General features: G+C 39.3%; 6 protein-coding genes across 8 annotated transcripts; 3 read left to right on the top strand and 3 right to left on the bottom strand.

The window, feature by feature from the left end:
- The first annotated feature begins 257 nt into the window (after positions 1-257).
- On the top strand, positions 258-3,123 carry LOC146689431 (serine/threonine-protein kinase pim-1-like). Its single transcript, XM_085436665.1, has 9 exons — positions 258-453; positions 845-1,081; positions 1,207-1,332; positions 1,456-1,550; positions 1,689-1,736; positions 1,821-2,039; positions 2,129-2,309; positions 2,396-2,566; positions 2,656-3,123. Exons 1-9 carry the CDS (start codon positions 393-395, stop codon positions 2,745-2,747), a joined length of 1,230 nt encoding a protein of 409 aa, XP_085292791.1. The 5' UTR covers positions 258-392; the 3' UTR covers positions 2,748-3,123.
- A 776-nt stretch (positions 3,124-3,899) lies between these two features.
- LOC146689430 (uncharacterized) lies at positions 3,900-5,717 on the bottom strand (the record flags this gene model as incomplete). Its single annotated transcript, XM_085436172.1, has 4 exons — positions 3,900-5,012; positions 5,101-5,236; positions 5,392-5,570; positions 5,655-5,717. Coding segments are annotated over 4 exons (789 nt in total), but the record flags the coding sequence as incomplete, so codon positions are not given.
- Positions 5,718-6,701: 984 nt separating this feature from the next.
- Positions 6,702-10,593, bottom strand: LOC146689429 (uncharacterized). 3 transcript variants are annotated; one of them, XM_085436669.1, is made up of 6 exons: positions 10,339-10,593; positions 8,527-8,666; positions 8,276-8,406; positions 8,078-8,171; positions 7,828-7,951; positions 6,702-7,710 (listed from the first exon to the last, which is right to left on the bottom strand). In XM_085436669.1, the coding sequence occupies exons 2-6, from the start codon at positions 8,587-8,589 to the stop codon at positions 7,445-7,447; spliced, it is 678 nt and encodes a 225-aa protein (XP_085292795.1). In that variant the 5' UTR covers positions 8,590-8,666; positions 10,339-10,593; the 3' UTR covers positions 6,702-7,444. The 3 variants fall into 3 exon arrangements, with proteins under 3 accessions (XP_085292795.1, XP_085292796.1, XP_085292797.1); XM_085436670.1 differs by lacking the exon at positions 10,339-10,593 and adding an exon at positions 8,801-8,852 and having other exon boundaries at positions 8,527-8,654; XM_085436671.1 differs by lacking the exon at positions 10,339-10,593 and having other exon boundaries at positions 7,828-7,927; positions 8,527-8,865.
- A 1,404-nt stretch (positions 10,594-11,997) lies between these two features.
- Positions 11,998-14,857, top strand: LOC146689428 (serine/threonine-protein kinase pim-1-like). The gene is made up of 9 exons (XM_085436667.1): positions 11,998-12,191; positions 12,581-12,817; positions 12,943-13,068; positions 13,192-13,286; positions 13,425-13,472; positions 13,557-13,775; positions 13,865-14,045; positions 14,132-14,302; positions 14,392-14,857. Exons 1-9 carry the CDS (start codon positions 12,131-12,133, stop codon positions 14,481-14,483), a joined length of 1,230 nt encoding a protein of 409 aa, XP_085292793.1. The 5' UTR covers positions 11,998-12,130; the 3' UTR covers positions 14,484-14,857.
- Positions 14,858-15,628: 771 nt separating this feature from the next.
- LOC146689427 (uncharacterized) lies at positions 15,629-19,203 on the bottom strand. Its single transcript, XM_085436673.1, has 8 exons — positions 18,864-19,203; positions 18,613-18,743; positions 18,415-18,508; positions 17,761-17,884; positions 17,384-17,643; positions 17,121-17,299; positions 16,830-16,965; positions 15,629-16,741 (listed from the first exon to the last, which is right to left on the bottom strand). The coding sequence occupies exons 1-8, from the start codon at positions 18,924-18,926 to the stop codon at positions 16,331-16,333; spliced, it is 1,398 nt and encodes a 465-aa protein (XP_085292799.1). The 5' UTR covers positions 18,927-19,203; the 3' UTR covers positions 15,629-16,330.
- A 3,196-nt stretch (positions 19,204-22,399) lies between these two features.
- LOC146689426 (serine/threonine-protein kinase pim-1-like) lies at positions 22,400-25,224 on the top strand. The gene is made up of 9 exons (XM_085436666.1): positions 22,400-22,556; positions 22,946-23,182; positions 23,308-23,433; positions 23,557-23,651; positions 23,790-23,837; positions 23,922-24,140; positions 24,230-24,410; positions 24,497-24,667; positions 24,757-25,224. The coding sequence occupies exons 1-9, from the start codon at positions 22,496-22,498 to the stop codon at positions 24,846-24,848; spliced, it is 1,230 nt and encodes a 409-aa protein (XP_085292792.1). The 5' UTR covers positions 22,400-22,495; the 3' UTR covers positions 24,849-25,224.
- The last annotated feature ends 934 nt before the right edge of the window (positions 25,225-26,158 follow it).

Below are 26,158 nucleotides of genomic sequence, written 5' to 3'. Positions count from 1 at the left end.
CCTAATAATTCTGCACTCCCTGTATTAGTGTGTGGTCAACCACAAATCTTCATACTGTCATCCATACATGAGGTCTTTATACAAACGATGAACGATAATGAAAGAAACTGTTTAACTGATATGAAATGATTGAATTATATGAAATATTATGGCTTTGTTTGCCAGAGTGTTTTTCTGTAAACTACTTTGAACTGCTGGCAGTCAGTGAAGTCACTGAAAGGCAAGATTCTATGTTGTGTTGCCGTAGTTTCCAGAGTTTACTTATAAAGCTCACTTACAGAATTCAGTTAGAAAAGTCAAGCATTTGAAAGGTGCACATTTGAAGGAATATTAACTCAATCTTAACTCATTACGGTTTACATTTTCGATTTTAAAAGTTCTCCAAAATTACAATGAAAAAGGAAACAAGAAAAATGACCACTCCAGCTGATAAGAAAGATTCAGGAGATCAAGGTAAGTAAAATAATAAAATAAAATCCTGGTAAAATCCAAATCCTAGAAATGTTGACACTATGTGAATCATTTTTAGAGTATTTGATTCATATGTTTGATTGAAAATAGCTTTAATACAAGATGTCTAATCAAAGAAAGCTTACCGGTCTTTTGGTAAAATAATGTAATAAGTTTATTCTTGGACTCAACAGTAAAAACAGACCAACAAGTGTCATCAAGATCTAAGACTTAGTGAACCTAGTATCAATTCGCACTGGTCAGTTTTTTTTTTATCCCAAGAATAAACTTGTGATAATTTAAGCAAAAGCAATTTCAAATTCTTTGCCATCAAACTGCTTCCAGTCCTGATGTCGGAGACTCTTTTTCACCACTGTGTTGTTGTCGTTTATAGATTGTAAGAGCAGGACTGCTAAAAGAAAGGCCAGTCCTGAAAAGAAGACCCCAATAAAAAGGAGGAGGGTCGCTGAGCAGGCTGGTCCTTCCACCAGCTCAGATGTGGTCAAAGGAGTGAAGCGCAAGGTTGTGCAAGATGAAGAGGGCACAACAAAGAAAGCAAAGAAGGCTAAACTTCTCGACCATATGAGCGGTGACGAGGAGCAAGCATCCTTCTCGTTGGACTCTGGTAAAGGTAGGCTAATTAGTTGAATAAGGGGGTAGATTAAGTGTGGTTGCTAGGTTTAAGATATTGGTGTTTAGTGTTTGTGTCTATCATCCAGTGAGCTGATGTGCTTTTGGTGTTTTCCACATCTCCAGACTTGAACAACAAACAGGAGTGCGCAAAAAATGGCAAAAGAAAGGCCGCGGGAGACAACAGAGAGCCACTCAAGAAAAAAAAAAGGAATGTGGACCAGGGCAAAAAATCAGTGGCAGACCAAAAACGTAAGTAGCAAGCAGCTTGGGTTTTATATTCAGGGGAAGGGCAGAAGGAACATTTAGGCTACAGAGGAGAGTAATTTGTGTCACAGCTGTAATAAAACCAGATTTGCTGTTTTGTCTGTTCAGGTGAATTCCAAGCCAGATATGTGGAGGAGCACCAGCTCGGAGAAGGAGGCTGCGGAGCAGTGTTTGCTGGCTACCGGATAGAAGATCGTTTTCCAGTAAGTGTTCAGATGATGGTAGTAAGACAGGCAGTGACGCAGATAATGGATAATATCGTAAACTGAGACGTCTGCTGTGTTTCCACCTTTCATTATGTCATACTGAGGAAATGCTCACCAATGCTCTGTGTCTTCTAGGTTGCCATCAAACACATTCCCAAAAATAAAGTCTACTGCAAAGTGGCGGTAAGCGTCCAACACTTGAATTAGTTTCACATTACTGGATTGAATGCGGCGTTCCTCATCATCCACTTTGTTGTAATATTTCAGGATGAAAATGGGAAGATGCTCTCGGTGGAAGTGGCCATTATGCTTAAACTTGCAGGTGAAGCAGAAGGGTCAGTGGGAATATCAGCACCTGTGTCCTTGCTGGAGTGGTTCGACCTTGGCAAAGAGCTGATCCTGGTGCTGGAGAGACCTGTCCCCGCTGTGGACCTGCAAAAATACAAAGCAGAAAATGGAAGAACTTTAACAGAGGACACGGCCAAGGTAAGTTGACTGGAAGAGCCTTAGACTGTACAGCATTCAATCAAGGCAGAAAAGCATTAACTCATTATTGTGTTTTTCATCTTTTCCAGGTCATTCTGAAGCAACTAGTTGATGCTGTAAAGGAACTTGAGGAGAAACACATCTTTCATCGGGACATCAAGGGACAAAACATTCTGATTGAGACCGGCTCAGATGTGCCTCGAGTTCGCATCATTGACTTTGGACTGAGCTGCTTTGTTAAACAGCGATCTCTGTATCGCATCTTCTATGGTAACATATTCTGCTCCTGCTTTTCACAGATGTAACAATTTGTGTCTTTTGTTTTAGAAGAAATTGTAATTGTGTCTGTTTGTTAGGCACTCCTCTTCACATCCCTCCCGAGTGGTACATTAGGAGCTGCTACAGGTGTGGACCCACCACGGTGTGGCAAATGGGAGTGGTGTTGTATGAAGCGCTTCATGCACGATACTTTAGTACCGCGAGGTTCCTCACAAAGCAACTGAGCATCAAAAAGCGTCTGTCCACAGGTAAGAAAACTTCACACTTCCAGATTCACTGCTGCCTTGGATCACTAGAACTATCATCTTCATCTTTTTGATCTTTTCTTTCTTTCAAGAATGCCGGAATTTCTTGGACGCATGTTTAGCTTTAGCCCCGGAGAAGCGCCCAACACTGGAGGAGCTCCAGCTTCACCCCTGGCTAAGATAACACACACAAACACACAATTCACACCTTATCATGCAAGTGTGATACATTGTAGTAACTTCCTTTCTTTTTTCTGTTGGACAGGAATAGATAGAGTGGGTCAATCTTAAAAAGAAAATTAATAAAAATTTAGCTTTTTTGGAGTTCCTGTAACCCCCCCAGCCATCCCAGGAAAGGGGATCTCTCTTTGAATGGGCTTTCCCGAGGTTTCTTCCCATCGATCTGGCCCCCTGGGGAGTTTTTCCTCGTCTTCATAGAGAGCTTGGGCTGGGTCAGGAGCTCCATCAAAACTGTCTTTATTTGATGACTTCAATGTCATCAAATAAAGATGTGTTTTACTTAAAGTAAAATTTGATCAAAATAAAACTTGTTTAATTCATCTTTGCTGAGGATTCTCCTTCATTACTATTTTGTTTTGTTTTGTTGTTTTGTTTTGTTTTTACCCATGGTGCATTTTGACAAATAAGAAAACTGAATCAGGTTAAAGTGTGCACAAAGACAGTCACACTGCAAATGATCTGAAGACTTGCATCTGTTGCTCTAACCCCCAACTAGTTTAGACAGATTTCCTGGTTCTACCAGAGGTTTTTTCCTTCAAGAAGGGAGTTTTTCCTTCCCACTGTTGCTGAGTGTTTGCTCATAGTGGGTTGTAAAAGCATAAAAGTTAATAAGAGGCATTCATAGCAGAGTTATCACAGAGGGAACTATATAGCTTAAATGTACACAGTAAAATTTGCAGTGTCAAACTAACACTTAAAGAGTTAAATTTAACACTGTTTCCGAGTCTATTTGGTGCCATTCAGAATTGGTGTTAAATCAACTCTTTCTATAGTGTTAAAATTTTAGAGTAAATTTAACTCTAAATAGAGTAAAAATTTAACACTGAGTAACACCGCATAGTGTTAAATCAACTTAACACTACTAGTAGTGTCATGTTACTCTATACTGTGTTATTCATACACTAATCTCTAGTGAAAAATTAGCTCTCATAGAGTAAAATTTGTAATTAATTTTACACCAAGTAATGTTACTAAAACTCTTCCTGTAGTGTTACCTTTACACTCAATTCACTGTTTTGCAGCATGAAAACCTGGTTTTTAATAATGCTTTTACATATAAAACAAGTGAGCAAAAACCACAACTAGATAATACATTTAACAGCTTTATTTTTATGTCAGGCTCAAAATATAAAAACATCTCATGTAGTGTATAAAACACTTTAAAACAATGAATTTAGTTCGGCATAAAACGGCAATATACAGGGAGGAATCTGAAATGCCATATTTGATTTGAAGAAGCAACACAGCTCATTTATGTTCAACACCTTCAGCACCATATTGGGATGCAGTCTGACCCTAAATGCATGATGATGGTCATCAAAACACAGGGTTTCCATCAGTTTTCCGCAGAGCAACACAATGTCATCTTTCACAACAATACTTTTGATCTTACAAAAAAGCAGAATCTCAGACACTACATCTGTACAGATGATAAAGTCAGGGCGGTACTCTGTACTGTGTGTTATTATCCACTTAGCTGAAAACAAACTGGTAGACAACACAGCTCCAAGCAAATTCTGGACCTTCTTCCAGCTCTCCAAGTGTCACCATCTTTCCTGGTCCTAAAGCTAATCTTTCCAGACTAAAGGACTCCCAATGCTTTATTTTATTACTATTATATTTATTTTTACTTGTGGTGTACTGTAAAGGTACACTCTGTAAGGCTGCATCTTTAGCCTGAGTATGAATCTCAAAAAACACTTCCTCCATTGAGGAGACAAAACTACTCACAGTAGATTGGCTTAATCCAGCTGCCCTGAGCTGTGCAACAGCAGAGGCACACCTATCCAAAGTGCTCTTATTTGACCTTTTCAGATGTTGTGGGTGTTTCTTCTACATTAGTTGACATCACCTCCCCTGTAGTGCTAACTTCTTTAACTGCCACATCAGGCTGTAGATTAACATCAGTGTCAGCCTGCTGGTCAAAATAGTTAAGGTGTTTGGTATTTAAATATTTTCTAAAACCTGTGGTCTGGATGAACATGTACATATTGTGAAGCATAGTGTTGTAAGATGTGCCAAACACAAAATGTGCTTTAAACAGTTCATCAACAGTACCAAGTGAAGAGGTAGACTTGCATGGCATGGCATTCTTGTCAAGAATAATGAAGAACCGGTGGATGTCATTCTTTTTCACCCCAACAGCCAGGAGGTAGGGTTGAGTGCTGGTAGTGATGGAATCAAGGTGCTCTTGGATATTTGTTCCAGTCTGAAAAGACAAATACAGACAGGCAATAAGAATCAAGTGTTTCTTAAACTGGTAATTCATAACATAAAAATAGAAAAGAAACACAAACCTTCTTGAAGACCACAAGACGCCTTTCTGCTTGAGAAGCTGACACCTTTCCTGGTCTCTTCCGACCCTGACCAGATGGTGGAATCAGATGTAATAGCAATAGAATTGCTGAGAGGTCACTGTCCCAGCCTGCAAAAATTATTTGTTTTTAATAAAGTTGAGTCATCATCAACAACATATTTCAATGCATTGATAAAATGTTTGAGTAGATCCAAAAGACAAAAAGGATAACTGTTCTGTGACAAACATTATATATGCTATGAATGTGCTAATCAAAGAAACAACAGCTCACCAATTAACTTCAGTGACATCCTCAGGTGAGTCAGCTGCCAGCAAGAGTTCTTCCAGGTCACTGGTAGAAGGAAGCTTTCTGCCTTGTTGGATAATCTTTCTTTTGAATGTTGTTGGCCACCTCTCCAGCAACCTGCCTGATACATCCTCACCAAACATCAGTACAAAATCCTGTTCGATCTGTAACAGGGATAGAGAATTATATCTGCTATCTACAAAATATTAAAGTGTGTTTACATTGTCAAAGTAATGACAAATATTCACCAAGCCTTTGATATCTTTGAAACGTGGAAAAACAGACAGTATGTTGCTTGACAGCAGGGCCCTGTTTCAGAAAGCCGGTTTAGTGCAAACTCTGAGTAAGTATACCCTGAGTTAACGAAAACTCTGGGTTTTCGGTTTCACAAAGCGAGTTCAGCTGCAGCCTGAGTGAGTCACTATGACGACACACTCCGTGAAGCTAACCTGCCCCCTAGCAGGTTTACTACAACTAACCCTGACTGTCCCCGCCTCTTTGTCGGAAACCTGACAGTAGGAAGTGTCAGACATGGCGTGTCCCTTCCTTGAAGAGCCAGTAGATCTTGAAGCCCAAATACTCCGCAGAGCTCTCCGCCGGGAGAGAGTGATCAGAGCGCGTATGGACATTTTATCATTACCTGATGATTTCCTGTGCGAACGTTACCGTTTCTCAGCACAATCAATAAGTTATTTGGATAACATCCTCAGGCCATATATTGCGCATGTGACACATCGAGGACATTCTCTCAGTTCTGTACATATTATTTGTATTGCACTTCGGTTTTTTGCAAACGGGAGCTTTCTGTATAATATTGGTGACGCTGAGCACGTTTCCAAGGCTACCATCTGTCGGGCAGTCAGGAATGTTACAGTTGCACTGAAACGTCTCCTGTACTCGTCTGTGGTGTTCCCCGGTCATAGACCCACAAGATTTATCAAAGAGGGATGCCACAAAATTGCAGGTAGCAGGATGAACAAAACTTAATACATGATGTGGTGATACTTGAACTACTACTTAAATTTTACATTTATTTTCACGGTTCCCAGGCGTGATTGGCTGTATAGATGGCACTCACATTCCAATCATTGCTCCTTCAGTAAATGAAGGAGACTATGTGAACAGGAAGTCTTTCCACAGCATTAATGTACAGGTACATAGTTCCCTGTAGCATTTCAAACTAACAAATTATTTCATTATAGTAATGGATGCTAATTTGTGTTCTCTGCACTGTGAAGATCATATGTGATGCTGCCAACATTATCACAAATGTGGAAGCCAAGTGGCCAGGCTCTGTGAGTGGTGGTGGTGGAGGACCCCCACCTGTTTTTTGGGCCTCCGCTTTTTTTCTAGTGGCCATAATGGGTCACATTTGAGCATACAGAGTAAGCAAATATGTACTTATAATGTGCTCAGATAATTTCAATAAGTGCTTACAGAGGGGAAATTAATGTAGCCTCTAACTGCAATTGATTTACATCGGACAAACAGACCAAGCACTATGGCTCATAATACAATTACACCTTACCTGTTTGGACTATATTTTTATATTTCATTTTTACTTGCTGCCAGGAACGTTGGGGGCCTGTTGGGTTGCACCTGCGCTCAAATCACATCACAAAATAAAAGGTATAAAATACAAAATAAAATATAATAAAATAACGTGTTAAATGGGTGGAAATCCCTAGATCAATGTTTAAATTAACACTCACGCATTGACTCTGTCGGCTATGTTTTGCCATGCATGCTCCCTTTCTTTTGCAGCTGAGGCTGTGTTACTTTTTTTCTGCAAAATTTGCATGTTATCAGCATATGCTGCCATCAGAATTTCGGCCTCAAGCGCTGTAAAATACATTGACCGCGCCTTCTTTCCCTCCTTCTCCATGGTAATTCGCTTAATCTGTGCTCCACTAATCAGGGCTTTATGTATCCTCGTGCGTGCGCTTAACTTGGGGTTAAAGCAACTCCGCGTTGATTGAACTAATTGTTATCAGCCTTTCTGAAACCGAATATTCCGAGTTGGACAGTTCGGGGTTACTCAACCCTGAGTATCGTTTTTCACTCTGAGTTTTCTAAACCGGCTTCCTGAAATAGGGCCCAGAAGGCCAAGGACCATGTTGTGTCGATAAACAAATGTCAACTTCATCTTCTTCTTGACTGTGTCTTCATCAGCTGAATGTTTCATCAGAGAGACTGTATCCTTGCACTCATCCTCACTCAGTAACTTCTCTGTAACAAACTGCAACTCTCGTCTGACAGTTGGTCCACCACACTGGTCTTCACTCGATGATCCATCTCCTGGTGCTAGACAATATGAAATACATCTTTATCAAAACTAATAACAACATTTAATAACCATTATTAATAAAGAACCACAATGTGGAACTGTATTATGTATTTCCACTGAATTATAAATGTTACCTCCAGATGATAATCGCCTCCCTTTAGCAGTGCATCTCTGTATGGCTTTAATCCTCCAGGCCAAGTACCCGGTGCTACCCTCGCCATCATAATAATGTTCCTTGGAGAGTGACATGTACAGACACTGATAAATGAATAAACAAAATAAGTTATGTAACAATGAAGAGTTGATAAGAACATACATTTTAGCAGGATTTAAAATGTTTAAACGTGATTTTGGTTGTATCAGTTATTACTATGGGCTACTTACATAGCCATTTTTGGAGTACAGGCCACTGAGGTAAGAGAAAAAGGTTACAATTCCTCTGGCATACATTTCTTTTACCTGTCGTGGTGGTGATGTACTGCAAGATCAAAAGGAAAAGAACTAGTCAGCTTCCCTGGAATTCATAGAGATTTAAAATAATTTGAAAATGATAGTAAAATCACAGGGCCAGAAATAAATTACCCATTTTTTTCTGTCAAGTATGTTGACCAGTATGTTTTTCTTCTGGTTTCATCCACCAGGGACTTGGTCCGATTGTATTCATTTATTATACGTTCTCCACCAGGTTTGCTGGTGAGAATCGATTCCACCAACTGGAAAACACAATAAAAAAAAACATTCTACATGTTGATATAACCACTGCAGTTCAGAGCACTTAAACTACAAACAAAAATGACACTGTTAGAAGAATGTGGAAATCTGCTAACTCTTACTTGCTTAACTTCTGCATCCAGCTTCTGATGTTTCCTCAAAGGGCTGTCTGAAAGGATGACCATATCCTGTGAATCTGATGAATGTGGCGATGATAACTGGGACTGCTCAGGAGACACTTCTGCAGCAGCTGTTTCCAGACCTCAAAAACAGGAGCAAAACAAATGAGTTTACATGGTCCCTCTATAGACACATTTTATAAACTCTTTTTAATAAACAATGTAATAATGATATTAAAAAATGACATCCAGTGAAACACACATCACTCAAACAAACCTTTTTCATATTTGATGGTTAATACCCCAGTTGAGGGATCTGTTACTATATCCTCAAATATATCATCATCCAACTCAGTCCCTGAACTATCAAAAACTTTCACTCCTTTTGTTACAGCTGGCACACCAAACTTTGCAAATGCTGGAAACAAGCACACAAGTTTGAGTAAACAAAAAGATTACATGACATTAGGGCTGCTCGATTATGGCAAAAATGATAATCATGATTATTTTCACTGAAATTGAGATCTCGATTATTTGACGATATTTATTTAACCCTTACGACCTACTATAGAACCAAGTCCGCCAGAGCTTATGTTATTTTTTTACATGTTGTAGTGCCATTTGTGGGAGCATTTCAAGTTGCTATACAACTGTTATAGCCCATATTTTAATAATATGTATGCATTAAGTCCATAGTAACTACATTAATTGCAAAAAAGTGCAATAAACTACAAAAAAATTGAAAATCATTTTTGTTTGTTTTTTACATACATTTCTACTTGGAGAAATTTAAGAGGTTTATCCCTCAAAACTTTAAATACAAAAAAGTTGCAAAAAATAGTTTACAACAACAGGAAATTTATTTTGAGTGTCTTCATAGTTTTATTTTGGAGATACAGCAATTTTTATATACTGCAGGAAAAACGAAAAAACAATCCTATGATGCAAATTCGCAAAGAAAACAGCATGTGCATCAAAATAAACTATTTCCAGCAGTGCAATTCGAGTTCTAAGCAGAAACTATTCAGAAAAGTCAAACGTGACTTATAAAAACACCAGTATAAGCTTTTAAGGCCTATAAGTAAAAAACTACATTTTCCACGAAAATGACGTCACTTCCGGTTTTGGGCAGGAAATGGCGGACATGCTATAATTCGTGCTGACGTCTGTTTCACTGTGGGAAGTGTTACGAACAGCTGATCGGATCGGCAAAGCATGTTTCTGGAATATTATGTTTTTGTTCCTGCAAGCGCTTTTTATGCAGTTTTTGCAAAGCTATATGTGGAAGGAAAACGTGACCGAGGACAAGCTGATGGCATAAGATGTAAGTACAACTCCTCTCAAAATTATTGCACTAGCTTACATGGTTCAGGTTCTACAGGGATTTAAAAATAGTTACACAAAACGGAGCGTGCAGCTCTGACGCTTTAAAGGGTTAACAATAACAACGTATTGAATAATGACTTTAAAAAATAATATAAAATGGTGTGCAACACCACTGAAGTTTTTTTTACCTCTCTTTTCAACCAACGGCAGTCACTGTCGTCTCCAAATAACTTCTGCTTAGCTTTTTCAAAAGTGACTCAAACAAATAAAAACTAAATTATTAAGCGCCAGTAACATGCTTGATAAGTGGTAGATTAGGAGTTACACTCACATTATACAGTTTTTCCACTAAATATACATTCGTAGCTAAGATGATTCCAAAACGTAGATCATTTTCAATTAATCATAAAATGCAGTTTGAAGAGACTAAATAACAAAAAGAACTTAAAGCACATTGAACACCTTTTTTATACCATGTTGGTTTCTTACCGGCAATCAAAATTCCTTAAGGCTTGGCTCAGATACTCTAGCAAATTTCTGCACACCTCCCAGTTTTGCTTTAAGCAGCATGCTTCCTGTAGACAGTAATTTCTTATAGTCAGTGCTCTTCATTGAACTACTGTAAACAGAAAATGTGAATATTAAACCAGTCCCATAAATACCGGTAAAACAGCCTTGCATTGTTATTTCTTACACTGTATGTATTCAAAATAGTCAACAGGGTCGCAAGAAGCGTGTGGAAAAACCAAGGCGCAAAATAACTGCCCATGAACTGAGAAAAGTCAAGCGTGCAGCTGCCAAGATGCCACTTGCCACCAGTTTGGCCATATTTCAGAGCTGCAACATCACTGGAGTGCCCAAAAGCACAAGGTGTGCAATACTCAGAGACATGGCCAAGGTAAGAAAGGCTGAAAGACGACCACCACTGAACAAGACACACAAGCTGAAACGTCAAGACTGGGCCAAGAAATATCTCAAGACTGGTTTTTCTAAGGTTTTATGGACTGATGAAATGAGAGTGAGTCTTGATGGGCCAGATGGATGGGCCCGTGGCTGGATTGGTAAAGGGCAGAGAGCTCCAGTCCGACTCAGACGCCAGCAAGGTGGAGGTGGAGTACTGGTTTGGGCTGATATCATCAAAGATGAGCTTGTGGGGCCTTTTCGGGTTGAGGATGGAGTCAAGCTCAACTCCCAGTCCTACTGCCAGTTTCTGGAAGACACCTTCTTCAAGCAGTGGTACAGGAAGAAGTCTGCATCCTTCAAGAAAAACATGATTTTCATGCAGGACAATGCTCCATCACACGCGTCCAAGTACTCCACAGCGTGGCTGGCAAGAAAGGGTATAAAAGAAGAAAAACTAATGACATGGCCTCCTTGTTCACCTGATCTGAACCCCATTGAGAACCTGTGGTCCATCATCAAATGTGAGATTTACAAGGAGGGAAAACAGTACACCTCTCTGAACAGTGTCTGGGAGGCTGTGGTTGCTGCTGCACGCAATGTTGATGGTGAACAGATCAAAACACTGACAGAATCCATGGATGGCAGGCTTTTGAGTGTCCTTGCAAAGAAAGGTGGCTATATTGGTCGCTGATTTGTTTTGGTTTTGTTTTTGAATGTCAGAAATGTATATTTGTGAATGTGGAGATGTTATATTGGTTTCACTGGTAAAAATAAATAATTGAAATGGGTATTTATTTGTTTTTTGTTACGTTGCCTAATAATTATGCACAGTAATAGTCACCTGCACACACAGTTATCCCCCTAAAATAGCTCAAACTAAAAACTACTTCCAAAAACATTCAGCTTTGATATTAATGAGTTTTTTGGGTTCATTGAGAACATGGTTGTTGTTCAATAATAAAATTATTCCTCAAAAATACAACTTGCCTAATAATTCTGCACTCCCTGTATTAGTGTGTGGTCAACCACAAATCTTCATACTGTCATCCATACATGAGGTCTTTATACAAACGATGAACGATAATGAAAGAAACTGTTTAACTGATATGAAATGATTGAATTATATGAAATATTATGGCTTTGTTTGCCAGAGTGTTTTTCTGTAAACTACTTTGAACTGCTGGCAGTCAGTGAAGTCACTGAAAGGCAAGATTCTATGTTGTGTTGCCGTAGTTTCCAGAGTTTACTTATAAAGCTCACTTACAGAATTCAGTTAGAAAAGTCAAGCATTTGAAAGGTGCACATTTGAAGGAATATTAACTCAATCTTAACTCATTACGGTTTACATTTTCGATTTTAAAAGTTCTCCAAAATTACAATGAAAAAGGAAACAAGAAAAATGACCACTCCAGCTGATAAGAAAGATTCAGGAGATCAAGGTAAGTAAAATAATAAAATAAAATCCTGGTAAAATCCAAATCCTAGAAATGTTGACACCGTGTGAATCATTTTTAGAGTATTTGAATCATATGTTTGATTGAAAATAGCTTTAATACAAGATGTCTAATCAAAGAAAGGTTACCGGTCTTTTGGTAAAATAATGTAATAAGTTTATTCTTGGACTCAACAGTAAAAACAGACCAACAAGTGTCATCAAGATCTAAGACTTAGTGAACCTAGTATCAATTCGCACTGGTCAGTTTTTTTTATCCCAAGAATAAACTTGTGATAATTTAAGCAAAAGCAATTTCAAATTCTTTGCCATCAAACTGCTTCCAGTCCTGATGTCGGGGACTCTTTTTCACCACTGTGTTGTTGTCGTTTATAGATTGTAAGAGCAGGACTGCTAAAAGAAAGGCCAGTCCTGAAAAGAAGACCCCAATAAAAAGGAGGAGGGTCGCTGAGCAGGCTGGTCCTTCCACCAGCTCAGATGTGGTCAAAGGTGTGAAGCGCAAGGTTGTGCAAGATGAAGAGAGCACAACAAAGAAAGCAAAGAAGGCTAAACTTCTCGACCATATGAGCGGTGACGAGGAGCAAGCATCCTTCTCGTTGGACTCTGGTAAAGGTAGGCTAATTAGTTGAATAAGGGGGTAGATTAAGTGTGGTTGCTAGGTTTAAGATATTGGTGTTTAGTGTTTGTGTCTATCATCCAGTGAGCTGATGTGCTTTTGGTGTTTTCCACATCTCCAGACTTGAACAACAAACAGGAGTGCGCAAAAAATGGCAAAAGAAAGGCCGCGGGAGACAACAGAGAGCCACCCAAGAAAAAAAAAAGGAATGTGGACCAGGGCAAAAAATCAGTGGCAGACCAAAAACGTAAGTAGCAAGCAGCTTGGGTTTTATATTCAGGGGAAGGGCAGAAGGAACATTTAGGCTACAGAGGAGAGTAATTTGTGTCACAGCTGTAATAAAACCAGATTTGCTGTTTTGTCTGTTCAGGTGAATTCCAAGCCAGATATGTGGAGGAGCACCAGCTCGGAGAAGGAGGCTGCGGAGCAGTGTTTTCTGGCTACCGGATAGAAGATCGTTTTCCAGTAAGTGTTCAGATGATGGTAGTAAGACAGGCAGTGACGCAGATAATGGATAATATCGTAAACTGAGACGTCTGCTGTGTTTCCACCTTTCATTATGTCATACTGAGGAAATGCTCACCAATGCTCTGTGTCTTCTAGGTTGCCATCAAACACATTCCCAAAAATAAAGTCTACTGCAAAGTGGCGGTAAGCGTCCAACACTTGAATTAGTTTCACATTACTGGATTGAATGCGGCGTTCCTCATCATCCACTTTGTTGTAATATTTCAGGATGAAAATGGGAAGATGCTCTCGGTGGAAGTGGCCATTATGCTTAAACTTGCAGGTGAAGCAGAAGGGTCAGTGGGAATATCAGCACCTGTGTCCTTGCTGGAGTGGTTCGACCTTGGCAAAGAGCTGATCCTGGTGCTGGAGAGACCTGTCCCCGCTGTGGACCTGCAAAAATACAAAGCAGAAAATGGAAGAACTTTAACAGAGGACACGGCCAAGGTAAGTTGACTGGAAGAGCCTTAGACTGTACAGCATTCAATCAAGGCAGAAAAGCATTAACTCATTATTGTGTTTTTCATCTTTTCCAGGTCATTCTGAAGCAACTAGTTGATGCTGTAAAGGAACTTGAGGAGAAACACATCTTTCATCGGGACATCAAGGGACAAAACATTCTGATTGAGACCGGCTCAGATGTGCCTCGAGTTCGCATCATTGACTTTGGACTGAGCTGCTTTGTTAAACAGCGATCTCTGTATCGCATCTTCTATGGTAACATATTCTGCTCTTGCTTTTCACAGATGTAACAATTTGTGTCTTTTGTTTTAGAAGAAATTGCAATTGTGTCTGTTTGTTAGGCACTCCTCTTCACATCCCTCCCGAGTGGTACATTAGGAGCTGCTACAGGTGTGGACCCACCACGGTGTGGCAAATGGGAGTGGTGTTGTATGAAGCGCTTCATGCACGATACTTTAGTACCGCGAGGTTCCTCACAAAGCAACTGAGCATCAAAAAGCGTCTGTCCACAGGTAAGAAAACTTCACACTTCCAGATTCACTGCTGCCTTGGATCACTAGAACTATCATCTTCATCTTTTTGATCTTTTCTTTCTTTCAAGAATGCCGGAATTTCTTGGACGCATGTTTAGCTTTAGCCCCGGAGAAGCGCCCAACACTGGAGGAGCTCCAGCTTCACCCCTGGCTAAGATAACACACACAAACACACAATTCACACCTTATCATGTAAGTGTGATACATTGTAGTAACTTCCTTTCTTTTTTCTGTTGGACAGGAATAGATAGAGTGGGTCAATCTTAAAAAGAAAATAAATAAAAATTTAGCTTTTTTGGAGTTCCTGTAACCCCCCCAGCCATCCCAGGAAAGGGGATCTCTCTTTGAATGGGCTTTCCCGAGGTTTCTTCCCATCGATCTGGCCCCCTGGGGAGTTTTTCCTCGTCTTCATAGAGCTTGGGCTGGGTCAGGAGCTCCATCAAAACTGTCTTTATTTGATGACTTCAATGTCATCAAATAAAGATGTGTTTTACTTAAAGTAAAATTTGATCAAAATAAAACTTGTTTAATTCATCTTTGCTGAGGATTCTCCTTCATTACTATTTTGTTTTGTTTTGTTGTTTTGTTTTTACCCATGGTGCATTTTGACAAATAAGAAAACTGAATCAGGTTAAAGTGTGCACAAAGACAGTCACACTGCAAATGATCTGAAGACTTGCATCTGTTGCTCTAACCCCCAACTAGTTTAGACAGATTTCCTGGTTCTACCAGAGGTTTTTTCCTTCAAGAAGGGAGTTTTTCCTTCCCACTGTTGCTGAGTGTTTGCTCATAGTGGGTTGTAAAAGCATAAAAGTTAATAAGAGGCATTCATAGCAGAATTATCACAGAGGGAACTATATAGCTTAAATGTACACAGTAAAATTTGCAGTGTCAAACTAACACTTAAAGAGTTAAATTTAACACTGTTTCCGAGTCTATTTGGTGCCATTCAGAATTGGTGTTAAATCAACTCTTTCTATAGTGTTAAAATTTTAGAGTAAATTTAACTCTAAATAGAGTAAAAATTTAACACTGAGTAACACCGCATAGTGTTAAATCAACTTAACACTACTAGTAGTGTCATGTTACTCTATACTGTGTTATTCATACACTAATCTCTAGTGAAAAATTAGCTCTCATAGAGTAAAATTTGTAATTAATTTTACACCAAGTAATGTTACTAAAACTCTTCCTGTAGTGTTACCTTTACACTCAATTCACTGTTTTGCAGCATGAAAACCTGGTTTTTAATAATGCTTTTACATATAAAACAAGTGAGCAAAAACCACAACTAGATAATACATTTAACAGCTTTATTTTTATGTCAGGCTCAAAATATAAAAACATCTCATGTAGTGTATAAAACACTTTAAAACAATGAATTTAGTTCGGCATAAAACGGCAATATACAGGGAGGAATCTGAAATGCCATACTTGATTTGAAGAAGCAACACAGCTCATTTATGTTCAACACCTTCAGCACCATATTGGGATGCAGTCTGACCCTAAATGCATGATGATGGTCATCAAAACACAGGGTTTCCATCAGTTTTCCGCAGAGCAACACAATGTCATCTTTCACAACAATACTTTTGATCTTACAAAAAAGCAGAATCTCAGACACTACATCTGTACAGATGATAAAGTCAGGGCGGTACTCTGTACTGTGTGTTATTATCCACTTAGCTGAAAACAAACTGGTAGACAACACAGCTCCAAGCAAATTCTGGACCTTCTTCCAGCTCTCCAAGTGTCACCATCTTTCCTGGTCCTAAAGCTAATCTTTCCAGGCTAAAGGACTCCCAATGCTTTATTTTATTACTATTATATTTATTTTTACTTGTGGTGTACTGTAAAGGTACGCTCTGTAAGGCTGCATCTTTAGCCTGAGTATGAATCTCAAAAAACACTTCCTCCATTGAGGAGACAAAACTACTCACAGTAGATTGGCTTAATCCAGCTGCCCTGAGCTGTGCAACAGCAGAGGCACACCTATCCAAAGTGCTCTTATTTGACCTTTTCAGATGTTGTGGGTGTTTCTTCTACATTAGTTGACATCACCTCCCCTGTAGTGCTAACTTCTTTAACTGCCACATCAGGCTGTAGATTAACATCAGTGTCAGCCTGCTGGTCAAAATAGTTAAGGTGTTTGGTATTTAAATATTTTCTAAAACCTGTGGTCTGGATGAACATGTACATGTTGTGAAGCATAGTGTTGTAAGATGTGCCAAACACAAAATGTGCTTTAAACAGTTCATCAACAGTACCAAGTGAAGAGGTAGACTTGCATGGCATGGCATTCTTGTCAAGAATAATGAAGAACCGGTGGATGTCATTCTTTTTCACCCCAACAGCCAGGAGGTAGGGTTGAGTGCTGGTAGTGATGGAATCAAGGTGCTCTTGGATATTTGTTCCAGTCTGAAAAGACAAATACAGACAGGCAATAAGAATCAAGTGTTTCTTAAACTGGTAATTCATAACATAAAAATAGAAAAGAAACACAAACCTTCTTGAAGACCACAAGACGCCTTTCTGCTTGAGAAGCTGACACCTTTCCTGGTCTCTTCCGACCCTGACCAGATGGTGGAATCAGATGTAATAGCAATAGAATTACTGAGAGGTCACTGTCCCAGCCTGCAAAAATTATTTGTTTTTAATAAAGTTGAGTCATCATCAACAACATATTTCAATGCATTGATAAAATGTTTGAGTAGATCCAAAAGACAAAAAGGATAACTGTTCTGTGACAAACATTATATATGCTATGAATGTGCTAATCAAAGAAACAACAGCTCACCAATTAACTTCAGTGACATCCTCAGGTGAGTCAGCTGCCAGCAAGAGTTCTTCCAGGTCACTGGTAGAAGGAAGCTTTCTGCCTTGTTGGATAATCTTTCTTTTGAATGTTGTTGGCCACCTCTCCAGCAACCTGCCTGATACATCCTCACCAAACATCAGTACAAAATCCTGTTCGATCTGTAACAGGGATAGAGAATTATATCTGCTATCTACAAAATATTAAAGTGTGTTTACATTGTCAAAGTAATGACAAATATTCACCAAGCCTTTGATATCTTTGAAACGTGGAAAAACAGACAGTATGTTGCTTGACAGCAGGAGGCCAAGGACCATGTTGTGTCGATAAACAAATGTCAACTTCATCTTCTTCTTGACTGTGTCTTCATCAGCTGAATGTTTCATCAGAGAGATTGCTTCCTTGCACTCATCCTCACTCAGTAACTTCTCTGTAACAAACTGCAACTCTCGTCTGACAGTTGGTCCACCACACTGGTCTTCACTCGATGATCCATCTCCTGGTGCTAGACAATATGAAATACAGCTTTATCAAAACTAATAACAACATTTAATAACCATTATTAATAAAGAACCACAATGTGGAACTATATTATGTATTTCCACTGAATTATAAATGTTACCTCCAGATGATAATCGCCTCCCTTTAGCAGTGCATCTCTGTATGGCTTTAATCCTCCAGGCCAAGTACCCAGTGCTACCCTCGCCATCATAATAATGTTCCTTGGAGAGTGACATGTACAGACACTGATAAATGAATAAACAAAATAAGTTATGTAACAATGAAGAGTTGATAAGAACATACATTTTAGCAGGATTTAAAATGTCCATCCATCCATTCGCTTCCGCTTATCCTTTTCAGGGTCGCGGGGGGCGCTGGAGCCTATCCCAGCTGTCATAGGGCGAGAGGCAGGGTACACCCTGGACAGGTCGCCAGTCTGTCGCAGGGCCAACACACAGGGACAGACAACCATTCGCACTCACATTCATTCACACATTCACACCTAGTGACAATTTGGATTATCCGATTAACCTATCCCCATAAGCTGCATGTCTTTGGACGGTGGGAGGAAGCCGGAGTACCCGGAGGGAACCCACGCAAACACGGGGAGAACATGCAAAATCCACACAGAAAGACCCTGGCCTGGTGTTGGAATTGAACTCAGGACCTTCTTGCTGTGCGGCAACAGTGCTAACCACCGTGCCACCGTGCTGCCCGGATTTAAAATGTTTAAACGTGATTTTGGTTGTATCAGTTATTACTATGGGCTACCTACATAGCCATTTTTGGAGTACAGGCCACTGAGGTAAGAGAAAAAGGTTACAATTCCTCTGGCATACATTTCTTTTACCTGTCGTGGTGGTGATGTACTGCAAGATCAAAAGGAAAAGAACTAGTCAGCTTCCCTGGAATTCATAGACATTTAAAATAATTTGAAAATGATAGTAAAATCACAGGGCCAGAAATAGATTACCCATTTTTTTCTGTCAAGTATGTTGACCAGTATGTTTTTCTTCTGGTTTCATCCACCAGGGACTTGGTCCGATTGTATTCATTTATTATACGTTCTCCACCAGGTTTGCTGGTGAGAATCGATTCCACCAACTGGAAAACACAATAAAAAAAAACATTCTACATGTTGATATAACCACTGCAGTTCAGAGCACTTAAACTACAAACAAAAATGACACTGTTAGAAGAATGTGGAAATCTGCTAACTCTTACTTGCTTAACTTCTGCATCCAGCTTCTGATGTTTCCTCAAAGGGCTGTCTGAAAGGATGACCATATCCTGTGAATCTGATGAATGTGGCGATGATAACTGGGACTGCTCAGGAGACACTTCTGCAGCAGCTGTTTCCAGACCTCAAAAACAGGAGCAAAACAAATGAGTTTACATGGTCCCTCTATAGACACATTTTATAAACTCTTTTTAATAAACAATGTAATAATGATATTAAAAAAATGACATCCAGTGAAACACACATCACTCAAACAAACCTTTTTCATATTTGATGGTTAATACCCCAGTTGAGGGATCTGTTACTATATCCTCAAATATATCATCATCCAACTCAGTCCCTGAACTATCAAAAACTTTCACTCCTTTTGTTACAGCTGGCACACCAAACTTTGCAAATGCTGGAAACAAGCACACAAGTTTGAGTAAACAAAAAGATTACATGACATTAGGGCTGCTCGATTATGGCAAAAATGATAATCATGATTATTTTCACTGAAATTGAGCTCTCGATTATTTGACGATATTTATTTAACCCTTACGACCTACTATAGAACCAAGTCCGCCAGAGCTTATGTTATTTTTTTACATGTTGTAGTGCCATTTGTGGGAGCATTTCAAGTTGCTATACAACTGTTATAGCCCATATTTTAATAATATGTATGCATTAAGTCCATAGTAACTACATTAATTGCAAAAAAGTGCAATAAACTACAAAAAAATAGAAAATCGTTTTTGTTTTGTTTTTTACATACATTTCTACTTGGAGAAATTTAAGAGGTTTATCCCTCAAAACTTTAAATACAAAAAAGTTGCAAAAAATAGTTTACAACAACAGGAAATTTATTTTGAGTGTCTTCATAGTTTTATTTTGGAGATACACCAATTTTTATATACTGCAGGAAAAACGAAAAAACAATCCTATGATGCAAATTCGCAAAGAAAACAGCAGGTGCATCAAAATAAACTATTTCCAGCAGTGCAATTCGAGTTCTAAGCAGAAACTATTCAGAAAAGTCAAACGTGACTTATAAAAACACCAGTATAAGCTTTTAAGGCCTATAAGTAAAAAACTACATTTTCCACGAAAATGATGTCACTTCCGGTTTTGGGCAGGAAATGGCGGACATGCTATAATTCGTGCTGACGTCTGTTTCACTGTGGGAAGTGTTACGAACAGCTGATCGGATCGGCAAAGCGTGTTTCTGGAATATTATGTTTTTGTTCCTGCAAGCGCTTTTTATGCAGTTTTTGCAAAGCTTTATGTGGAAGGAAAACGTGACCGAGGACAAGCTGATGGCATCAGATGTAAGTACAACTCCTCTGGTTTCATATGCAAAAAAAATTATTGCACTAGCTTACACGGTTCAGGTTCTACAGGGATTTAAAAATAGTTACACAAAACGGAGCGTGCAGCTCTGACGCTTTAAAGGGTTAACAATAACAACGTATTGAATAATGACTTTAAAAAATAATATAAAATGGTGTGCAACACCACTGAAGTTTTTTTTACCTCTCTTTTCAACCAACGGCAGTCACTGTCGTCTCCAAATAACTTCTGCTTAGCTTTTTCAAAAGTGACTCAAACAAATAAAAACTAAATTATTAAGCACCAGTAACATGCTTGATAAGTGGTAGATTAGGAGTTACACTCACATTATACAGTTTTTCCACTAAATATACATTCGTAGCTAAGATGATTCCAAAACGTAGATCATTTTCAATTAATCATAAAATGCAGTTTGAAGAGACTAAATAACAAAAAGAACTTAAAGCACATTGAACACCTTTTTTATACCATGTTGGTTTCTTACCGGCAATCAAAATTCCTTAAGGCTTGGCTCAGATACTCTAGCAAATTTCTGCACACCTCCCAGTTTTGCTTTAAGCAGCATGCTTCCTGTAGACAGTAATTTCTTATAGTCAGTGCTCTTCATTGAACTACTGTAAACAGAAAATGTGAATATTAAACCAGTCCCATAAATACCGGTAAAACAGCCTTGCATTGTTATTTCTTACACTGTATGTATTCAAAATAGTCAACAGGGTCGCAAGAAGCGTGTGGAAAAACCAAGGCGCAAAATAACTGCCCATGAACTGAGAAAAGTCAAGCGTGCAGCTGCCAAGATGCCACTTGCCACCAGTTTGGCCATATTTCAGAGCTGCAACATCACTGGAGTGCCCAAAAGCACAAGGTGTGCAATACTCAGAGACATGGCCAAGGTAAGAAAGGCTGAAAGACGACCACCACTGAACAAGACACACAAGCTGAAACGTCAAGACTGGGCCAAGAAATATCTCAAGACTGGTTTTTCTAAGGTTTTATGGACTGATGAAATGAGAGTGAGTCTTGATGGGCCACATGGATGGGCCCGTGGCTGGATTGGTAAAGGGCAGAGAGCTCCAGTCCGACTCAGACGCCAGCAAGGTGGAGGTGGAGTACTGGTTTGGGTTGATATCATCAAAGATGAGCTTGTGGGGCCTTTTCGGGTTGAGGATGGAGTCAAGCTCAACTCCCAGTCCTACTGCCAGTTTCTGGAAGACACCTTCTTCAAGCAGTGGTACAGGAAGAAGTCTGCATCCTTCAAGAAAAACGTGATTTTCATGCAGGACAATGCTCCATCACACGCGTCCAAGTACTCCACAGCGTGGCTGGCAAGAAAGGGTATAAAAGAAGAAAAACTAATGACATGGCCACCTTGTTCACCTGATCTGAACCCCATTGAGAACCTGTGGTCCATCATCAAATGTGAGATTTACAAGGAGGGAAAACAGTACACCTCTCTGAACAGTGTCTGGGAGGCTGTGGTTGCTGCTGCACGCAATGTTGATGGTGAACAGATCAAAACACTGACAGAATCCATGGATGGCAGGCTTTTGAGTGTCCTTGCAAAGAAAGGTGGCTATATTGGTCGCTGATTTGTTTTTGTTTTGTTTTTGAATGTCAGAAATGTATATTTGTGAATGTGGAGATGTTATATTGGTTTCACTGGTAAAAATAAATGATTGAAATGGGTATATATTTGTTTTTTGTTACGTTGCCTAATAATTATGCACAGTAATAGTCACCTGCACACACAGATATCCCCCTAAAATAGCTCAAACTAAAAACAAACTAAAAACTACTTCCAAAAACATTCAGCTTTGATATTAATGAGTTTTTTGGGTTCATTGAGAACATGGTTGTTGTTCAATAATAAAATTATTCCTCAAAAATACAACTTGCCTAATAATTCTGCACTCCCTGTATTAGTGTGTGGTCAACCACAAATCTTCATACTGTCATCCATACATGAGGTCTTTATACAAACGATGAACGATAATGAAAGAAACTGTTTAACTGATATGAAATGATTGAATTATATGAAATATTATGGCTTTGTTTGCCAGAGTGTTTTTCTGTAAACTACTTTGAACTGCTGGCAGTCAGTGAAGTCACTGAAAGGCAAGATTCTATGTTGTGTTGCCGTAGTTTCCAGAGTTTACTTATAAAGCTCACTTACAGAATTCAGTTAGAAAAGTCAAGGATTTGAAAGGTGCACATTTGAAGGAATATTAACTCAATCTTAACTCATTACGGTTTACATTTTCGATTTTAAAAGTTCTCCAAAATTACAATGAAAAAGGAAACAAGAAAAATGACCACTCCAGCTGATAAGAAAGATTCAGGAGATCAAGGTAAGTAAAATAATAAAATAAAATCCTGGTAAAATCCAAATCCTAGAAATGTTGACACCGTGTGAATCATTTTTAGAGTATTTGAATCATATGTTTGATTGAAAATAGCTTTAATACAAGATGTCTAATCAAAGAAAGGTTACCGGTCTTTTGGTAAAATAATGTAATAAGTTTATTCTTGGACTCAACAGTAAAAACAGACCAACAAGTGTCATCAAGATCTAAGACTTAGTGAACCTAGTATCAATTCGCACTGGTCAGTTTTTTTTATCCCAAGAATAAACTTGTGATAATTTAAGCAAAAGCAATTTCAAATTCTTTGCCATCAAACTGCTTCCAGTCCTGATGTCGGGGACTCTTTTTCACCACTGTGTTGTTGTCGTTTATAGATTGTAAGAGCAGGACTGCTAAAAGAAAGGCCAGTCCTGAAAAGAAGACCCCAATAAAAAGGAGGAGGGTCGCTGAGCAGGCTGGTCCTTCCACCAGCTCAGATGTGGTCAAAGGTGTGAAGCGCAAGGTTGTGCAAGATGAAGAGGGCACAACAAAGAAAGCAAAGAAGGCTAAACTTCTCGACCATATGAGCGGTGACGAGGAGCAAGCATCCTTCTCGTTGGACTCTGGTAAAGGTAGGCTAATTAGTTGAATAAGGGGGTAGATTAAGTGTGGTTGCTAGGTTTAAGATATTGGTGTTTAGTGTTTGTGTCTATCATCCAGTGAGCTGATGTGCTTTTGGTGTTTTCCACATCTCCAGACTTGAACAACAAACAGGAGTGCGCAAAAAATGGCAAAAGAAAGGCCGCGGGAGACAACAGAGAGCCACTCAAGAAAAAAAAAAGGAATGTGGACCAGGGCAAAAAATCAGTGGCAGACCAAAAACGTAAGTAGCAAGCAGCTTGGGTTTTATATTCAGGGGAAGGGCAGAAGGAACATTTAGGCTACAGAGGAGAGTAATTTGTGTCACAGCTGTAATAAAACCAGATTTGCTGTTTTGTCTGTTCAGGTGAATTCCAAGCCAGATATGTGGAGGAGCACCAGCTCGGAGAAGGAGGCTGCGGAGCAGTGTTTGCTGGCTACCGGATAGAAGATCGTTTTCCAGTAAGTGTTCAGATGATGGTAGTAACACAGGCAGTGACGCAGATAATGGATAATATCGTAAACTGAGACGTCTGCTGTGTTTCCACCTTTCATTATGTCATACTGAGGAAATGCTCACCAATGCTCTGTGTCTTCTAGGTTGCCATCAAACACATTCCCAAAAATAAAGTCTACTGCAAAGTGGCGGTAAGCGTCCAACACTTGAATTAGTTTCACATTACTGGATTGAATGCGGCGTTCCTCATCATCCACTTTGTTGTAATATTTCAGGATGAAAATGGGAAGATGCTCTCGGTGGAAGTGGCCATTATGCTTAAACTTGCAGGTGAAGCAGAAGGGTCAGTGGGAATATCAGCACCTGTGTCCTTGCTGGAGTGGTTCGACCTTGGCAAAGAGCTGATCCTGGTGCTGGAGAGACCTGTCCCCGCTGTGGACCTGCAAAAATACAAAGCAGAAAATGGAAGAACTTTAACAGAGGACACGGCCAAGGTAAGTTGACTGGGAGAGCCTTAGACTGTACAGCATTCAATCAAGGCAGAAAAGCATTAACTCATTATTGTGTTTTTCATCTTTTCCAGGTCATTCTGAAGCAACTAGTTGATGCTGTAAAGGAACTTGAGGAGAAACACATCTTTCATCGGGACATCAAGGGACAAAACATTCTGATTGAGACCGGCTCAGATGTGCCTCGAGTTCGCATCATTGACTTTGGACTGAGCTGCTTTGTTAAACAGCGATCTCTGTATCGCATCTTCTATGGTAACATATTCTGCTCTTGCTTTTCACAGATGTAACAATTTGTGTCTTTTGTTTTAGAAGAAATTGTAATTGTGTCTGTTTGTTAGGCACTCCTCTTCACATCCCTCCCGAGTGGTACATTAGGAGCTGCTACAGGTGTGGACCCACCACGGTGTGGCAAATGGGAGTGGTGTTGTATGAAGCGCTTCATGCACGATACTTTAGTACCGCGAGGTTCCTCACAAAGCAACTGAGCATCAAAAAGCGTCTGTCCACAGGTAAGAAAACTTCACACTTCCAGATTCACTGCTGCCTTGGATCACTAGAACTATCATCTTCATCTTTTTGATCTTTTCTTTCTTTCAAGAATGCCGGAATTTCTTGGACGCATGTTTAGCTTTAGCCCCGGAGAAGCGCCCAACACTGGAGGAGCTCCAGCTTCACCCCTGGCTAAGATAACACACACAAACACACAATTCACACCTTATCATGCAAGTGTGATACATTGTAGTAACTTCCTTTCTTTTTTCTGTTGGACAGGAATAGATAGAGTGGGTCAATCTTAAAAAGAAAATAAATAAAAATTTAGCTTTTTTGGAGTTCCTGTAACCCCCCCAGCCATCCCAGGAAAGGGGATCTCTCTTTGAATGGGCTTTCCCGAGGTTTCTTCCCATCGATCTGGCCCCCTGGGGAGTTTTTCCTCGTCTTCATAGAGAGCTTGGGCTGGGTCAGGAGCTCCATCAAAACTGTCTTTATTTGATGACTTCAATGTCATCAAATAAAGATGTGTTTTACTTAAAGTAAAATTTGATCAAAATAAAACTTGTTTAATTCATCTTTGCTGAGGATTCTCCTTCATTACTATTTTGTTTTGTTGTTTTTACCCATGGTGCATTTTGACAAATAAGAAAACTGAATCAGGTTAAAGTGTGCACAAAGACAGTCACACTGCAAATGATCTGAAGACTTGCATCTGTTGCTCTAACCCCCAACTAGTTTAGACAGATTTCCTGGTTCTACCAGAGGTTTTTTCCTTCAAGAAGGGAGTTTTTCCTTCCCACTGTTGCTGAGTGTTTGCTCATAGTGGGTTGTAAAAGCATAAAAGTTAATAAGAGGCATTCATAGCAGAGTTATCACAGAGGGAACTATATAGCTTAAATGTACACAGTAAAATTTGCAGTGTCAAACTAACACTTAAAGAGTTAAATTTAACACTGTTTCCGAGTCTATTTGGTGCCATTCAGAATTGGTGTTAAATCAACTCTTTCTATAGTGTTAAAATTTTAGAGTAAATTTAACTCTAAATAGAGTAAAAATTTAACACTGAGTAACACCGCATAGTGTTAAATCAACTTAACACTACTAGTAGTGTCATATTATTTACTCTATCCTAGTGATAAATTAACTCTATTTGAGTAAAATCCCGCTGATTTTTAACACTGAATTGTGTTATTTGAAATTAACACTGGGGGTTCAAAGAACTCTGATGGGAGTTGATGTTACTCTATACTGTGTTATTCATACACTAATCTCTAGTGAAAAATTAGCTGTTACGGCCCGGCTCTGCTAGGCGGCAGCGGACGTAACATAAACGAGCCCAGAGACCAAGGAGTTAGATAGGAAGACAAACATAAGGTTTATTAACACAACTGAAATCCGTTAGTGAAACAACTCACTAGGCAGCAGAGAAACTTTAAACAAACACCACGATTAATAACACCAGTAGAGCACTGCTCTACTAAACGTCTCGCAGGAGGCAACACAAAACA

The sequence above is a fragment of the Copadichromis virginalis genome, linkage group LG17 (assembly GCF_057382275.1).
Source record: "Copadichromis virginalis isolate Kocher_CV1m ecotype Utaka linkage group LG17, C_Virginalis_male_GT1.1, whole genome shotgun sequence".
In the NCBI taxonomy this organism is placed as follows: domain Eukaryota; kingdom Metazoa; phylum Chordata; class Actinopteri; order Cichliformes; family Cichlidae; genus Copadichromis; species Copadichromis virginalis.
Note: the sequence above shows the minus strand (reverse complement) of the source record. Positions and strands in the feature narration are given on the sequence as shown.

Excerpts from the sequence above, each read along its gene's own strand:
- LOC146689428 (XM_085436667.1), top strand. The coding sequence starts at position 12,131 with ATGAAAAAGGAAACAAGAAAAATGACCACTCCAGCTGATAAGAAAGAT. Across the intron at positions 13,473-13,556 it reads AAGTCTACTGCAAAGTGGCG|GATGAAAATGGGAAGATGCT; the intron begins GTAAGCGTCCAA and ends GTAATATTTCAG. Across the intron at positions 14,046-14,131 it reads TCTGTATCGCATCTTCTATG|GCACTCCTCTTCACATCCCT; the intron begins GTAACATATTCT and ends TCTGTTTGTTAG.
- LOC146689429 (XM_085436669.1), bottom strand. The coding sequence starts at position 8,589 with ATGGTCATCCTTTCAGACAGCCCTTTGAGGAAACATCAGAAGCTGGAT. Across the intron at positions 8,407-8,526 it reads TGGATGCAGAAGTTAAGCAA|TTGGTGGAATCGATTCTCAC; the intron begins GTAAGAGTTAGC and ends TGTGTTTTCCAG. Across the intron at positions 7,711-7,827 it reads GAGGCGATTATCATCTGGAG|CACCAGGAGATGGATCATCG; the intron begins GTAACATTTATA and ends CATATTGTCTAG.
- LOC146689426 (XM_085436666.1), top strand. The coding sequence starts at position 22,496 with ATGAAAAAGGAAACAAGAAAAATGACCACTCCAGCTGATAAGAAAGAT. Across the intron at positions 23,652-23,789 it reads GGATAGAAGATCGTTTTCCA|GTTGCCATCAAACACATTCC; the intron begins GTAAGTGTTCAG and ends TGTGTCTTCTAG. Across the intron at positions 24,411-24,496 it reads TCTGTATCGCATCTTCTATG|GCACTCCTCTTCACATCCCT; the intron begins GTAACATATTCT and ends TCTGTTTGTTAG.
- LOC146689427 (XM_085436673.1), bottom strand. The coding sequence starts at position 18,926 with ATGGTCATCCTTTCAGACAGCCCTTTGAGGAAACATCAGAAGCTGGAT. Across the intron at positions 17,885-18,414 it reads TGTACTCCAAAAATGGCTAT|TGTCTGTACATGTCACTCTC; the intron begins GTAGGTAGCCCA and ends TTCATTTATCAG. Across the intron at positions 17,644-17,760 it reads GAGGCGATTATCATCTGGAG|CACCAGGAGATGGATCATCG; the intron begins GTAACATTTATA and ends CATATTGTCTAG.
- LOC146689431 (XM_085436665.1), top strand. The coding sequence starts at position 393 with ATGAAAAAGGAAACAAGAAAAATGACCACTCCAGCTGATAAGAAAGAT. Across the intron at positions 1,551-1,688 it reads GGATAGAAGATCGTTTTCCA|GTTGCCATCAAACACATTCC; the intron begins GTAAGTGTTCAG and ends TGTGTCTTCTAG. Across the intron at positions 1,737-1,820 it reads AAGTCTACTGCAAAGTGGCG|GATGAAAATGGGAAGATGCT; the intron begins GTAAGCGTCCAA and ends GTAATATTTCAG.